At 36.8% G+C, this 17917-nt stretch overlaps 1 protein-coding gene across 2 annotated transcripts in view; it reads right to left on the reverse strand.

Moving 5' to 3' along the window:
- Positions 1 to 16099, reverse strand: part of LOC142099298 (coagulation factor XIII B chain-like) — a 56895-nt gene extending 40796 nt beyond the window's left edge. The window contains exons 1-2 of one of the 2 annotated variants that reach the window (XM_075182618.1): positions 15959 to 16099; positions 14662 to 15899 (exon numbers count right to left, since the gene is read on the reverse strand). Coding sequence is in view for 1 of the 2 variants with exons in the window: in XM_075182617.1 (XP_075038718.1) it covers positions 8669 to 8735 (67 nt within the window). In the remaining variant the exon portion in view is untranslated. Of the gene's footprint in view, positions 1 to 8668; positions 8769 to 14661; positions 15900 to 15958 lie in introns of those variants that run through there. The other variant, XM_075182617.1, reaches the window with a different exon arrangement.
- Positions 16100 to 17917: the final 1818 nt, after the last annotated feature.

The raw sequence follows: 17917 nt of genomic DNA on the forward strand, positions 1-17917 counted from the left end.
GACTCTCACTGTATAGAGTAAGGACCAACCTATTAGCAAAAGCGCTGTACAGTGGCAGGTGGCTTTATCATACATTTGCAAATGTGTGCAACTAAGAATTTAGCATTTTTATTTACAGTAGAAATGGCAGGTCTTTTGCTGGCTATAGCATTGTGCTGGGGGATTAGGAGAACCCCACCCTTTCAAGCACCTGCTATGAGCCTATACATTGATTGAGCAACTTCCACTTCTCTATAAGTCTGTTTTGTGTCTAATAAATATTTGATAGTTTTATTTATATTGTTCTTATCAGGTACCTGATTATCAAATTCTTATATTATATAAGATAATCGGTGGTGCACAGCACAACTTATTACTGCAATGTTGAAAATATTGTTTTTATACAGGATCTTTCACAAACTTTTCAGTGATCAGCTGTAAACAAATGTTTGTACTGCATAGAAGTTAAGACTGACACTTTTCAAAGATAAATTCGGGACCTTAGATGTATGTCCCTCCTTCTGATGTTCAATACCAATGAGCCACTATAATAATGAGACCTGTATTACCTTCGATCAGCTGATTACCCTGCAGGTGGGCATCCGTAGTTGTCAATCACACTGCATAGCAAAATATCTGTTTGTTTCCAGGCAGTCAAATTGTTAATCAGTTTGGAACACAGAGTGGGTAACTAGTAGCAGCACTTTAGTTTATAAGTTCATCAATCAGTTAGTGAAGCATTTCCAGATTCCAATATTTCATAAAATTTGTTGATAAAACAATCTGACCGGTTTCTCTACACTGGATTGTGGATTCTTCAGAGATAGCAATCAACAACCAGATGTCTCCTTATAAACCTCTTTGCACCAATCAGGAAACATAAAGATAGTATGGCATCTGAAAACACCTGAGAGCTACAAATCAGTTACTCCAGGGGGTAAATGTATGAATGTCCGATTTTTTTCAACTCGCCGGAAATCAGCGACTTTGTGGTGAAAATCCGCTTTAAATTTTCACTACAAAGTCACCGATTTCCGGCGAGTTGAAAAAAATCGGACATTCATACATTAAACCCCAGGTATCTACCCCCAGGTATCTGTTTAGTGGTATCAGGGTGGCTATGTAAATTACCCTCTTATTCACATTAATTCCTAAATATTTATTAATAAGATAAAAAACATTGTATAACACAAATTCTTAATACATTCTCCACTTCTAATTATAACTAAACTATACTTAAAAGGTAAATTAAAAAATGACATATATTGTTTCATCTATCCTGGCATTTGAACTTCTAACCTTAAGTATCCCAGACTGTTCACTAACCATTGTTGCTATCTGTTCATTTATTCAATAAATGCATTTTTTTATTTCCTCTTATTAGAAAGCAGTCAAGACCCATTACACAACCTATATATACACAAGCAAGCAAATGGAAATTGAGATTGGCATTTCAAATTTATATACCAAACTATTTTTTAAGTTTTGCGTATCTGTATAAATATAGAACTTATTATTAATGGTTGAAAAAGAGATACATTAAAATACATTCTTTCAAATAGATTCATCCGTAATTTGAATCAAACTCATAACATTCTCTATCTTAGGTCATCTATTTAACTCATTGTCATCTGAATTCATGTTATATCATAGATGTTAATGCCCTCTAGTCTCATATTTTACTATTAGGACTATCTCAATTGTGACACCTTTGGAACTATATCACAAAAGTTTTTCAACTTCATTTAACATAGGCATAACTAAGTCAAAGCAAATCCCACTAACTAAAACATATTCAATTCAACACAATTGTTAAGTCCTTTAAGATACATTGAATGCATAGCAAAGATCCAGAAGGCTTCCTCTTACAGAGGGAAGCAAATCTATCTCATGCCCATTTCTGTCGACTTACTATGTTCTGTAGCTTTAATTTGTAATCCTTCTAAAGAACCATTGTGTTTATCTACAAAATGTCTAGCTATACTGTGCGTAACATTTTTCTTCAGAAAGTTTCTTCTATGCTTTAAAAATCTTGTATTTAGTGTCCTTGTGGTTCTGCCCACATATTGGGCCCCACACCTACAATCTATCAAATAGATCACATCTTTAGATTGACAGTTTATGAAAGCTTTAATTTAGTATCTTTCTTTAGTCACAAAAAATTGGAGATCACATTTTCTATTTTGCACAAATTTACAGGTAACACATAATTTCTTAGTTTGCTGAGAAAAAAAGGGGAGAGAAAGAGATACTAACTAGGGAAGGCACACCTCATATGTGTAGTCAGATAGTAATTTTAATGAGGATTAGTATATTCCAAAATTCTATTCTAATAGCTTATATTGCGCATGGACATAAGATGAATGAAAAAAACACACATAAAAGCAAAATTTTATTTTATTCGTATAGGTTAAAATTGTATGTATTAAAATGCGAAATATTAAAACTTGGTAGTGTGAATGAGAAGCTACAGATTATATATATATATATATATATATATATATATATATATATATATATATATATATATTATATATATATATATACATATATCATCATCATCATCTATTTATATAGTGCCACTAATTCCGCAGCTCTACAATCTGCACAGAGAACTCACTCACATCAGTCCCTGCCCCATTGGGGCTTACAGTCTAAATTCCCTAACATACATACAGACAGACAGAGGCACACACACAGACTAGGGTCAATTTTGTTAGTAGCCAATTAACTTACCAGTATGTTTTTGGAGTGTGGGAGGAAACTGGAGCACCAGGAGGAAACCCACGCAAACAGGGGAAGAACATACAAACTCCTCACAGATAAGGCCATGGTCGGGAATTTAACTTAAGACCCCAGTGCTGTAAGGTAGAAGTGCTAACCACTTAGCCACCCTTTGCTGCTTTTACCAATTCTTTCCTAATTTCATCTATATTAATGAAATTTAGAAAATCAGCACATGCTTTGGTTATATTTAGCTAACTTGCAATTCTGCTTTAACAAAGCTAAGTTCCATTTTGTTCCGTTTCTTGGTACGAACACTATTGATTTGAATGGAAACTCTTTGTGGGTAAGCATTGCTTTCTAAGATACAGAGTGGAAGAAACAATTTTTTATACTCTGTATTTTCCTTCTTGTGAAATACTCAAACAGAGTAAACAGGGTGCGTCCAAAGAGGTAAAATAATTTATTAAATTAAAAGTTCAATATAAAAATGGACAGATCTCATATATATTTAACAAATGATAAATACAACCTTTAAACATATGTAATAAGTATAATTGGTATTGCAGTATATAGCGTGTTGAGCTCAACAGGTTGTTTTAACACATCTCTATAGAGTATTATTAAAAAAATCTTTTTTAGCCTTTAGCTAACAAAACGCGTTAGTTTGTTATTCCTTATCATCTAGAGATCACTTTTGGAAAGAAAGAATACCATCTATTATATCACCCTCATTATCTCTAAGGAGATTTTTTCCATACTTCTGAGGAGGATCGTGATTATATCACTATTATCAGCGTGACCGCAGAGCAGTTTTTCTACCACGGGACAGCCAACAAGCGGGACATCTGTTCCTTGTTGTTATTCAGAAGAACGTGAGTGCCTGAGAACCTCTATAATATTTGGCAACATTGTTTGGATGGAAAGATCCTTAATTCATCTGCCGAGGTATTATCTCTATTATAAGACTGAGCACATTTATATCACTTTTCGGTTCCCCTTATAGTGGAGCATAAAGCATATAGTGCTCCTATTGCTTTTGAGGAACCTCAAAGCTACCTACAATAACCCTTGGTGCCGGGTTAGGTGATATTTTCACGGTTCCATTACGGACAATACTGCACTGTTGTACAACGTTTTGCGAGAGACTGTACCATCACGTTATAGATGAAAATTATACATGGGTGAGATCCTTACCATTTAAATAGAACTTGTCCATTTGGAATTAGGATTCTGCATTACATCTGTGTTTTGTCCTGATGGTGTACTGACCAGACACCTAATTAATAATACTCTATAGAGATGTGTTAAAACAACCTGTTGAGCTCAACACGCTATATATAGCAATACCAATTATACTTATTACATATGTTTAAAGGTTGTATTTATCATATGTTATATATATGAGATCTGTCCATTTTTATATTGAACTTTTAATTTAGTAAATTATTTTAACTCTTTGGACACACCCTATTTACTCTGTTTATAATTTAAATCCGGAGATTGGCAATCTCACACAGGAGTTGCGACAGGAGGAAATAGATTCACTCTATTTATGAGAATATAAGGAGTTTACACACGGTTGTAGCAAGGATAGTCTTTTTGTCATTGTGAAATACTCAGCCTGGCCCTGGACAGAAATGGGCTCAAGTTCTAAATTCCCTACCAAAATATACAATCTAGGAGTGCTGGTGTGCTTTACACCACTCCATCCGACGCTTGGCATTGGTCTTGGTAATGTGAGGCTTGCATACAGCTGCTCGGCCACCATGGAAACCCATTCCATTAAGCTGCAGTTTTTGTGCTTACATTAATGTCAGTGGAAGTTTGGAACTCTGCAGCTATGGAATCAGCAGATCGTTGGTGACTTTTACGCACCATGCGCCTTAGCACTCATTGACCCTGTTCTGTGATTTACATATCATGGCTGAGTTGCTGTTATTCCTAAACGCTTCCACTTGCTAATAATATCACTTGACCGTGGAATATCCAGCAAGGATGAAATTTCACAAACTGTCTTATTGCAAGGGTGGCATCCTATCACAGCACCGATAACCAGAAAAAAGCTCACATGATAAAAAAAACCATAAAAAAATTGCTCACGAATAAAACTGTATTTTTCATGTGAGCTTTTTTCATAGAACTGCAATGGTAACCATAATATATATATATATATATATATATATATATATATATATATATATATATGCCAGGTGAAAAAAGAGGAATAGTATCTATTGATGTAAATTAAGGTAATAGACTTGTGTCACATCCCTACGTTAAAATTTAACATACAATTCCACAATTAAATTTAATGCTGACCCATTACAAATTACTAGAACTATTTCAGTATCTACGAGCTAAACAGCCATAAATGCTAACTTTCTATGTCCTGCTCAAAATACACTTGGAGAGGGCAGCAATGTGAAGGTCAAAGCTGAAGTCAATGGGGTGGTGAATGTAGAATAGTGAGGGATGAAGTCAAAGTCGTTGAGCAGGCAGGCAAGTCTTTGATGCAACAGAAGAGAAACGCAATTATAAACTTTGCTTGTGCAAAGCTTGGTAGGAGTGAGGGCCTAACAAGACAATACTACCTACAGATTCACGGAATAGCTATTGGAAGGAAATTTGCCCCTAGCTGTGCCAACCTCTATACAAACACATGGAAAGGATATGCTATATATAGAGGCAACTCATAAAAACAACACATAGCACTCAAAGGGTTAAATAAAGGACTTATTTTTCATTTGGGAAGGAATAGAATCTGAACTCAACAAATTCATCACACATACCAAACCAAAGCACACTCAATTTAAATGTCACCAAAGAACACAATAAAGCTAGCATCACCTTCTTAGATCTAACACATTGGGAATTCTCATATTAACTCCAAAACCTTTTAAAAACACACACACATAGTAATAATTATGCTCCAAAGTGAAGCAGCCACAAAAACTCATGTCGTAACATAACATTCAACCAATTCAGACAACTTAATAATGCCACAAAATACAGAACAAAAACTTCAAAGAGAGAGGTTTAATTTTCTAACACCATAAACTGAAGATAGTTACCACCAAATATGTCCTAAAGAAAATCTGGACCATTTTGAAAAGTGACTAATACACATGCCCCCTACTACTTGCTAAACCTTGTTTAACACAAAAAGCGAGAGACCTCAGATATCAATCAATACCATATTCGCCAACTTTTAAAACCTGTCCTCCAGGAGATCTGTGGAGAACAAGTCATGCGACAAGTGTAGGGGGGCTTGATGATGCTGTTGCCCCACCTCCTGCTATTAGAAAAAACTAAATTTGTGGAATTGAATAGTGGTGTGCAGGGCTTAATGATGTAATTGCTTCGTTAAGTCCCACCTCCACAAGGGTCCGGGAGGTTGCCTACTCTTCCAGGAGGACTTCCCGAAATTCGTGAGCCTCCTGGAAATTCCAGGAGAGTAGGCAAGTATGATTAATACACAGTTATCTCAAACAAATAACACTATCACTAGCCACGGTAAAATAGAGAACCTAAAACAACATAGCCAAAAAGGTACAACAATTTCAAATTCACTAAAAGAGTCAAAATTATTGAGATACAAGCAGGAACCAAATGCAAATCCACCAATGTTCTATACATGATAACAAGCACAATACATACACACAGCAAGACCACAAAACAAAAGAATGTTAGAGCACATGAGTTATGTACAAAATATAAACCCTCCACCTAACAATGTACAGTGAAATTGAGAACATTAACTCACAGGCATTGATAGATTAGTGACCCCAAATCTTAATGAAGACATACAGAAAGCACTCTCTATTTTAGAAACCAAATTGAGATACAGTGTCTTAAAGTATTCAACCCCCCCCCCCCCCCAAAAAAAAAAGTCAACAGATTTGTCTGTATTTTAAATGACATTTACACAGATTGTTCCAGACATTATTTTTATTTTGAACCAGTTAGGCTCATAAGGTACATTTTCAAACTCTCTATTTGTGTGCAGATTTTTATTAAATAAAAACTGAAAAATTATGTTTGCATAAGTATTCAATGCTGGTGCTGTGAAACCTACAAATTTACTCAATTACCCTCTACTTTGTGTTAAAAAGGTCAGCTTTTACGAATAAAAGACTCCCTTATTCAAATAACATTTGTCATTGCAATACAGACATACGCGATGTTGACTTTTTTTAATGGGTCGAATAGTCTTGAAATCGACTTTATACGAATACTATATTATACACGTAGTATTGTTGTATATATATATATATATATATATATATTTATATGTATATATGTATACACACACAATTTATTTATATATACACTGTCAGGGATAGTCAGGATACTTGAGATGGGGGGGAATTGTGGCTGGAGAGAACGGGGGAAGGTGGGGCAAGGAGCTAAATGTTAGGTAGAGGATATTTTAAAAAAGGTGGTGGCATGAGAGAAGTTAGTAGGGGGCCCTGTCTGTTACATTTCTACTGGGCTCTGCAATTTCTGGTGGCTGCCCTGTTTATGTTCAAACATTATGGCAGAATCTGAAACAGTATTTGTGCTATGTGCAATTCTCAAATTCAGTTCAGCTTTCTGAATACTTAGATATTGATTGCATGCATGAAAACCTTTTGTAACTAATGATGATTTATTTACATTGTGTAAAGCAGTGTTTCCCAACCCTAGTCCTCAAGTACCCCTAAGAGTGCAGGTTTTCCATATCTCTTTGCTGGAGCACATGTATAATCATTACTGACTGACACATTTTGAAAGATCCACAGGCGGTACTAATTATTTCATTGGTGACCTGAAAAACCTGCACTGTTAGGGGTACTTGAGGACTAGGGTTGGGAAACAATGGTGTAGAGCACACAGTTCAATACCAGAAATGTGATTCAGTGAACCCTTAATACTGTATGCTACCAATCAGCACATCACATATGTTAGACATTCAAGGACTATAATCCCTATCATGGTATGCTTTTGGCAAGTGTCATATATTTGCATTTTTAATACTCCTGTTTAATAACTTACAAAATAACAGGAAATGTACTGTGCAGATAGTCAATATTGAAAATCAGGGGCAACAACTTACAAGGATGCTCTTTAAAAACCTGGGACTGTTGGACTCTCTGAAAGTAGACCAAAGTGTTTGTCCTAAATGTTAGTATTTGCCAAATGTTTTGGAAAAAGTGCATTTAATAGCTTTTCTTTAAATACACTCCTGAGAGAAAGACATTCCCTCCCATTTTAGTTAGAAAATTGTAACCTCTAAAGAAAGTAACTCTTTACTACCAATTTATTAAATCTTGTGATTCTTATAATACACACATATGAACCTACTTTTACCCCTTTGTGTGCTTTCTTCCTTCCATAAAAAGTATAGCTCAGCTCTTTCTACATCTTTCTACATTTTTTTACATTTATTAATATCATATATATTTATATCAATGTATTTTTGAACTCCTGGTCCTAAATCAGAACTTCTTACCAACTTTAATAAAAATGTTAATTAAATGTCTTTTTTTAATTAAACAAATTAATTTTAGCTTCTAAGTATAAAAACCCCGCCAGCAGTATGGGTCTTTTAACAGCCGTCGATAACGGTAAGGCATAAATGTTTAAGATACATAGCTTTAATAGCAGAAAGTCATCTCAGGGCTCAGTGATCCTGAGATTTTGAGCTTTAGTCCTTAGACCTTGAAATCTCCTTGAAAACACCTGAATTTCATGATCATTCTCTGGGTGCCCCTATATATAAACAAAGTGCACTGGGACACCTGGTGCCAAAAATACGTCAGGCTTTTAGATTATTAATAAATAAATGCCTGAACAGAAAGATAAATATGTGATTTTAGTCTATATCTTTTACATTAAAACTACTTATTGAATTATTATTATGTAAGTATGTTAATTATAATATTTTATCACAACACAAAGTTTATCAATCTAACAATCTTACCTTCTGCAGAACAGGAATTGAAAAAGGAATGTGCTACAACCAACAGCATTAGATTGTATATTTTCATGTTTTCCTCATGTGCCCTGAAACATTTGTCAAACCTTCAAATTTGTTGCAACTCTTGTTTTGAAGATCTGTTAATTATTGGCAAAGGTTGTAAAATGTAAAACTACTAGTTAGTATTTCTCTGTCTGACCAGAGTCTGGTGGAGAGAAAACAGTTGATAGAAAAACAATGTACAGCATGCCAAATCTGAAAATTATAATCATAATTTTGTTAAGTTTGTTTAGCATGTCAAACCCCAAGTAACATCAGAGATTATAGTAAAAAACTTAATTTTATCTGAAAATGCCAGGGAGCTGCACACAGGGGCATACTGTCTCCTCAGTATGACAGATGGTGATTTAGTGGAAATCTTCATGTAGTATGTCAATATTGTGCTTAAAAAAACTAAAACAGGCTTAGGGCTAGATTTACTAAGAATCAAGTTTTGTGGCGGCTTTAAACCGTCTCACATCGCCGATGCTTTAGTGGTGCAAACCGCCACATTTACTATAGGGCACTTTGAGGCTGTGATTTAAAATGGATGGCGATGTGTGGTATATTGAAAAAGCTAAACTGCTGGCGGTTTTGTCCAAACGACTGACGGGTTGGTTAAAACTGCCATCAAAACCGTCATCCAAAAGACAGGACAGGACAGTTTTAATACCTGCTTCTGAATGGCCTGATAGCTCAAACATGCTGTTTGAACTATTTTGCCATTCAGACTATAAGAGAAAACACAATGACATTTAAATTATTTGGGCAATCATTATTTATTGATTAAGGAGCAAAATTAATTTAATATTAACAATTGGAGGAAATTATTTTCCCCCATTTTATTAAAATTATTGAATTATTTTATTATTCAGGCACTATCTAATGTGAAATTGTGCAACATAAATAATTATATCCACCATTAATAATCAGTTAATATTATTATATATTCACATTTCCACCATAATATAATGCTATAATAGTGCCCCCTTAAAAAAAATAAAAAAAAAATTCCCCCATAAGTTAATATTACATTAATTTTGCCCCTTTATCAATACATAAAGATTACCCAAATAATTTAAATGTCAATGGTGCCTTTTCTTATATTCTTAATGATAAAATAGTTCAAACTGCATGCTGCTCGCCACTCACAAACACCTCTTTTATTTTGCCCATTTGGATGGCGGTTTTGTGGAGGTTTTGCAAACCCCAGCTTAGTAAATTCGGTGGTTTGTATGTTCATCATTGTTAAAATCTGGAAGGCGATTTGTAAAGTGGTGATTTTGAAAAACGTCAATTCTGGCCATTTTAATGACGGTTTGGGTTTTAGTAAATCCGGTGGTTTTAAAACCGCTGGAAAAATCGCCAAAACCCGGCAGTTTCACCAAACCGCCCTTTAGTAAATCTAGCCCTTAGACTCTGCCTGTATTAAATATAACTTTTTAAAGTCTTAGGGGCTGATGCAGAGTTGCCTGTAAAATAGGAATAAATTATTTTTATAAAAAGAGCATGGAAAAATAGCATATTTCTGCCACTATGCAGAGCTGTTCACATCTCAATATGCGCCAGCCTCCGCTGCATATGCACCTGATTTGCAACAAGTCTTTATCATCAGTAAGTATTTGCACCTGCCATATAACAGTTACAAAATATATGCCTCCTTACAGGTGTTAAATATAAGTTTCTGCTTGTCCTAGCATGGCTCATGTTCTGCCATTTTGTTTTGTCTTTACACTGCATCTACCACACGGACCATGGGGAGCTAAATCAAGGATCACTACAGAAGAACTTATTACCTCTCTGGAGTATTGTGTCACAGTGGGGACTGTTTGAAACGTAAGTCTGTGCTGTGAACTTGTTTAATGAAGAGCTATAACCAGTTATAATCATAACTGGTGACATACCTGTAAACTCACAAAAAATATTAGAATCAACAGTGTCTCCCTACTTTTACACTAAAGAAGATTCCCATTATCCACCACAATGCTGGATGGACTATGACTAATGTCCTTTAAGCTCCTCTTGACCACATTTATTGGCATATCCTTTCATTATTATTTTTTTTTTTGGGGGGTAAGTGACCTTCATAAACGTTCTGCTTATCTATTGTTGTAAACCGTTTTTACACATCACTGTACTTATTACTTTACTTGTGCCTTGGGAAGTACCTATTTGTATTAAGGGTGCATTCATTTACACTGTGGCTAGTAATAACAGCTACTGGTGTATTTTCAAAATAACTTAAAAAATAAAGAAAATAAAGATACACAGCCACTTAACTGCATAGTGAACATCTTTTTCTGTCTTATGCACACAAATAGCATTAGTAAGAACGGGGCAGGCGCTCATCCAGTGTTTTTATATCCCAATGTCTCTCCCACACAGGCCACTGGCTGCTGGCTTGGAGGAGATGCAGCTTCTTAGCAGTGGCAGTTTCTGCTACTCCCCAATGTTGGTGATGTGCTTGGAGTTTGTCACTGGGCTATGATTTCATAATCTTGCACCACTCTCCCAGTCCAAGGAACAGGTGACGCCTACCTCCAACTCCCACCTACTAAAGTAAAAAGCAGCTGAGGGTGGGCACCACCTGCTAGGAGAGGGTGTGGTGCTGCTGAGTAGGAGAATACATTGTCAAAGTCGTATAATTGGATGAACGAAAGTATATTGGTTAATATTGTTTTACCATGTGATTGCGATCAGTATGCCATGTAACACGTGGCATGGCGCGATCACGCGGTAAAATACGCACATGCTCGCACTCTCACATTTAGTTATTTATATATTTCATATTATAATGGTTCAACTCCCCAGTGATTTATGAGCAGATGGTATTTAGTTATAGTTTAGTTATATATATATTTTAAGGTTATATGTACACTTTAGTCATATTTAAGGTTCAGGTTGCAGGAACTATGTCATGTTTAGTATCATTTTAATCCCCTATTCATCAGCAGTTGTCTGGTTCATTCGCCGAAGAGATCGCACATTGCATACTCTAGTTAGCGATGTTAGGGAATAAATGTTTAAAATGTTACTGACTGTGTATTGTGAATGGACTAGCTCAAACTGGTTTCTGGGCGGGATAATCATCTGGAATGTTGACCCTCACCCTTGGAGGGGGTTGTTTGTACTAGCCTATGACCTGTTTACACTGGACTCTCCTGAAGCCTGGACCTATAGTAGCAAGCCACGTCATCTGTATTGTTTTCTCTGTAACACTGAGTGTATATATACAAACTCACTGGGACCAGCTAGCCAGTCATTCTCTGACCACAGTATTCTGGAGTGAAGTACTGTTCTAGCTGGATCCAGTAGAGTGCGCAGCGATCGCGGCGGTATGTATGTATCTTTTGGTATCGGCTGTACTGTATTATAATTATGTATTGAACTGCTAACTTTTGCGTCTGCTAAATAAATTATTTTGTGCTTTGGGAACACAAGAAATCTCTTAAGACAATGCTTATTAGAAAACGATAAAATTACTTTAATAACATATAACACACTAATACGCATTATATTGGCCTCTCAAAAATACAATGCCAAATTGTTTAATAGTTCATATATAAATGGGTAAGCAAGACTTTTTCTAAATTTATTTATTTAGTAACTTTATTTAATAACTGGTGACATACCTGCAAACTCACAAAATACTGCTGTGGGCAATTTGCGTGGATGACAGTGGTCTACAGGTTTTTACATATACATATATCTATATATTCTTATTTATAGGTCTCTAAACCTCAATGAAAACTCATTTTATATATATATATATATATATAGACAAAAAACAGGGGATACTCTGCACTCTCTGAATACATAATGAATTCTGTACTAACTACTTTTCTATATTAAAAACAGGGAATGTTAGTTCCACATATTGCAATATATGTTAAGCTGACCAACTCACGCCAAAGTCTTCCCATTCTGGTCAGTCCTAACATGATCAAATGCTATGGTTTTTTATCTGGGCTAAAGGCTTACTTGCACACAGCTTTTAAAGGCAAGTATTTCCCAAGCACTAGCAGCCATGTTCTCCCACTGACCAGCTTAACATATATTGCAATATGTGGAACTAACATTCCCTGTTTTTAATATAGAAGAATAGTTAGTACATCATTAATTGCATATTTAGAGAGTGCAGAGTATACCTGTTTTTTGTTCATACACAATATATAGGTATATAGGGCATGATTCATCAAAGAACACAAAACGAACGTAACGTGCGTTTTTTTATAAAAAAAATTTTTTTGCAAGTCGGACATATGAACGGCGGTAGTCAAGGTCGAAGGTATTTAGGCAATACACTGCTTGATGAAAATGGTGGAAAATCACTTATGTGAAATAAAATCTAAAGCATGTATCATTGCGTGTATATTTGCTCTTGTATGTGATTTACAAGCAAAGGCACATTAGTGCATTACAGTCATGGCCAAAAGTTTTGAGAATGATACAAATATTGGTTTTCACAAAGTTTGCTGCTTCAGTGTTTAGACCTTTTTGTCAAATTTTGGGTCCATAGCCAGGAAACTCCCCATTCCTTAATCCCATTGAGAACTTGTGGTCAATGCTCAAGAGGCGGGTGGACAAACAAAAAAACACAAATTCTGACAAATTGAAAGCATTGAATAGGCAAGAATGGGCGGCCATCAGTCAGAATGTGGCCCAGAAGTTGATTGACAAAATGCAAGGGTGAATTGCAGAGGTGAAGAAGGGTCAACACTGCAAATATTGACTCTTTGCATAAACTTAATGTAACTGTCAATAAAAGCCTTTGATACTTATGAAATTCTTGCAGTTTTACTTCAGTATACCATAGTAACATCTGACAAAAAGGTCTAAAAACAATGAAGCAGCAAACTTTGTGAAAACCAATACTTGTGTCATTCTCAAAACTTCTGGCCATGACTGTACATACTACCTTACTAGTTCTGATTGCACAGCATGCAATTCCTTCATCACCCTCATTCTTATTTTTCCTAAGCACTCATGTTTCATGACATTTCTGCATTTAACCCTTGCATTACCAACCTGTACTGTTTAATGATATTAAAAAAACCTTTACTGTGTAGTACTGCTTTCAATGGGTATTACTACTACTTCATTGATATTTTTCATATAAATAGGCATTAATGAACCTTATAATGGGCCCTATCACTGCCATATTTGATCTTTCTAGACATTATCACATTCATATATTGTTTTAGGGCATTGTCACTGGCATTTTATAGACTACATATGGATGTAAGATTGACAATATTATTGATCTTCATTACAGAGTCATAATGGCATATATGGGTATTGGAATCAGACCGGAAGATAGTTGCCACTTATACTGATCGCTCTCATGTATTACCTTATTCTTTATTTGGTACTAGTTCATGATATGCAAACACCCTTTAGAACAGACCTTGATCACATTATTACACATTTGCTTAAATTTTTTTTAAAAAAAGGTTTTCTTTAAAATAACTAATAACCTTATTTAACACAATTAGCAAATTTAACAAATGTAAACACTTAACAAATAATAAATATATAATTTTTGATCATCTCCAGATATTTGTTAGCTGATCTTTGTTTTTTTAACATCAAAATATTATTATAAATTAGGAACATATATTTGCTCTATGGGTGTAAATTGGGCCCACTTTTTTCTCGATATATGGAGTTCAGAGGTGCTACATTAAATTTCTGCATGATTCATCTTAGAGTTAACATAGTACTAGCCAGAGGACTGCATTTTGGAGGCATATGCAGATATATTGCGGGGGTTGGGGAGTTTGCTTTTCTTCAGAGAAAACACTTATGAGCCCATTAAGTCACACACCTGTTGAATAGAAAACTTTGTCTAGGCCGAAGCAAAAACACATTTAGAAAAGAGAGGGATTCTGTGGCCTATATTTTCAGGCTGCAAAAAAATGAATTAATATAATACTGGAATAAATTAAAATACTTACATTCTTTTCAGGGGCCTGGAATGGGCTCCCTGCCTCCTCCTTCTGGGGCTCCTAGGTTACCTCCATGGAGTTCTCGACAATTACAAGGGATCCCTCCCAGGACTCTGCCAGGTCTTCCTCCAGGGGAGGGCAAAGGGTTTTTTTTAGGTATGGAAAAAGGAGTATTTCAGGGGTTGAAGGAAAGGGTCTCCACCAGACCTGCTGAAAGTGGTTGTTCCAGTGGTGGGGAAAGGGCCTCCTCCAGGACCTCCTCCTGGGACTCCTCCCTGGCATCATCTTGATGGTGGAGATTGAGGCAGCGGCGTTCTGTTGGAGAAATATGACACATTTGTTTTTTTCTTAAAAATGAATATTTGCAATATTTTCTCTTATACACTTGGAGGAAATTGTAATAAAATTTTGAACTTTGAACTGCAATTGCCGCCTTCTCAGGTCACTCCAGCTCTGCTGCAGGGATAAATTCCTCAATGTATTTACATATATGTATCCACACTGTTTGGCATCAATGGATAAATGCCATATGTGTAGAAGGTATAAGTGGATTAAAGTCTTCTTTGAAAAAACAATTTGCGTGTACCAGACTATGGTGAAGGAAAAAAATAAATCCGCAAAGTCACAAAGTTGGTATCTAAATGCCAACATAAGTTCAGCATGCTTCAGTGTAAAAAGTACACAGCATGTACACTAGGACTTCATCTCCCCAATTGTTAAGATAGGGGGTGGCGCCATGATTACGGAGGTGTTATAGTCCATAGTGGAGTGCTATAGTTGTGCCTGAGCCTCTTCTTTGAGCAGTAATTCAGGGAGGGCAAGTTCTGTTCCAAAGCCTCTACAGTGATGTTATCATGGTATGTGAGTAGTGTCAGCTGTGTAGATGAATTAACAATCATGCCAACAATGTTTATGTGTGTGTATGCTGTGCTTAGTCACCACTATCAACTGTCACTTACACTGGACCTGAAGCAGGTGTAAACCTTACGTTTGAAAAGGAGCATACTTCTGTGTGTGCCCGAACTTGAATCGCCCATCTTCGCTTATGAAGAATTTTACACAAAATACGGCACATATCGCCATTTGCTTAATGAATCAGGCCCATGATCTAGAGAGGTGTAGGGACTGACAAACCCACTGAACATAAACAAATGGTCAGACTTGTAAGGATTGAATATTGAAACCTGAAACCTTTAGTTTTGAATATAGAGCTGCATTCATATTTTTCAAATAAGTTAAAATACAACCTTATTCTTGAAGCTTGCACTTGAGAAGACTATTAGTGTATAGATCAGGGATTGGCAACCCCCAGCACGCGTGCCAGACATGGCACACAGCGCAGTGTCATCTGGCACGCTGCCCGGGGCTGCTTGTACCACTGAAGACGGACTAAATCAATCTGTGCATGTGCAACAGATCTTCCTGGTTCAATTGTGGAACTGAAGACGTGTGTTAACGGTCTACGTAAGGACTTCCTTTGTACATGGTCTCAGGTGCGAAGGGCGTTAAAAAAATCCTCTACTCGCTATAAGCTTTTTACTGACAAGAAGTGCAGGGCTGTTCCTCCCCTGAAAGTTGGAGACAGAGTATGGCTTTCTTCCAAGAACATCTGGCTGAAACTACCATAAATGAAATTCGCTCCCCGGTACATTGGTCCGTACAAGATTTCTCGGGTAATCACCTCTGTTTGTTTCAAGCTTCAGCTACCCTCTGCTCTTCACATTTCTAATGCTTTCCACATGTATTAAGACCTCTCATCATCAATCGCTTCTCATCTCATGTGACTCCGTCTCGCCCTCCCGAGCTTCAGCAATCTGATTAATTCGAGATCAAACAGATTCTGGACTCCAAGAAGTGCAAGGGCAGGATCAAATACCTTGTGGACTTCGGTCCTGAGGAGCGTTCTTGGTGCGTTCCTCTGACGTCAAAGCACCATTATTATTGAAGAAATATCATTCTAAATTTCCCAAGAAACCTGGTCCAAGGTGTTCGGTGACCACCTTTAAAGGGGCAGGTACTGTCTCACGCCGCTCACCCACGGCTGCCACCCGGTAACCTGAATATCATTCATTCCTCATTCCCTGCTTCTTCCCCGGCTGTCAGGCCAGCAATCAGCTCCGCACATGCGCAGGTAATCATCTCACCTGTGTTCAACTGTCCCGCTCATCCATTGGTTATCTCTCATTTGTAAGGCTCCTCCCAGCACCTCTCAGTGCTGGTTCTGCTCGTCTCTGGCCTGAAAGAAGCTCATGCAAGTGTACTGCTGCAAATCACCTATTACCTGCTCCACTCGTTAGTGGTAACTACTGCAGGTTATCGCTACCATCTCTCCAAGTGTGCTGCTGCAAATCACCTACTATATCTCTGTGGACTATCACTGAGCACAACTCAGTACTCCTACTCATTTGTGGCTATCTATTGCCTACATTCTTCTCTGTTCTCTATCACTGCTCACTGGGAACTCCCCTAGAGGGGGGCGACCTGCAGGGTGCAACCTCTGGTGAAAACCTTCCACTTTTGTTAGATTCCGCGCCTCTGGGTAAAGTACCACCAATCCCAGGCAGAACAGAAGGATCCCACTCATCCTATGGAATCGTGACAGATACATTACATGCTCACTTTGTATACAGTTATGACATAACTCCTGGCAAGGGGTAAGCCAGCCCTCTGATCCGAGATGGTTCCACAACGACTGAGCTATTTTTAGTATCAGGATATGTTATGTTTTCCCAAACATGGATTTACATGCAGTGCAAAGCTAACAATATTTACACTACTCTGTTATGTGCTAAAACTTGATGCTTGCATTATCTGAGATGCAGCCACACCAGACAGAAAGTCAGCGGCCCCATGGTGCGTATACAGGCAAGACAGGTGTTTGTCACTTCACATAAAAGACTTACTTAGCATTTCCTGTTATCAGCAAACAGACTTCTTCTAGCAAAGTTAGAAACCCAAATAATGACACTTCTATACAAAACACATCCCAATGTAACACGATAACTGCATTTACAATTATATACATTGGTGCCGGCACCACTAATTGAAATACATTTCTATAATAAATTATTTCTACATGATCCATCCACAAATAAGTTATTTATAAGCAATCCAGCCACACAAAGATTGTTAGAAATTCTTTGTTGCCTTTCCTCGGGAGAAATTCGAGACCAGCCAATTTGCCTAGGCTCCTCTGTGAAAGCCGGAGGTTGCAACCATGGTGCAGTCTGACCACAAAGCGTTGAGGAGCGTCTTTCTTAGATGA

This window comes from Mixophyes fleayi, chromosome 8 (genome assembly GCF_038048845.1).
Source record: "Mixophyes fleayi isolate aMixFle1 chromosome 8, aMixFle1.hap1, whole genome shotgun sequence".
Taxonomy (NCBI): Eukaryota; Metazoa; Chordata; class Amphibia; order Anura; family Limnodynastidae; genus Mixophyes; species Mixophyes fleayi.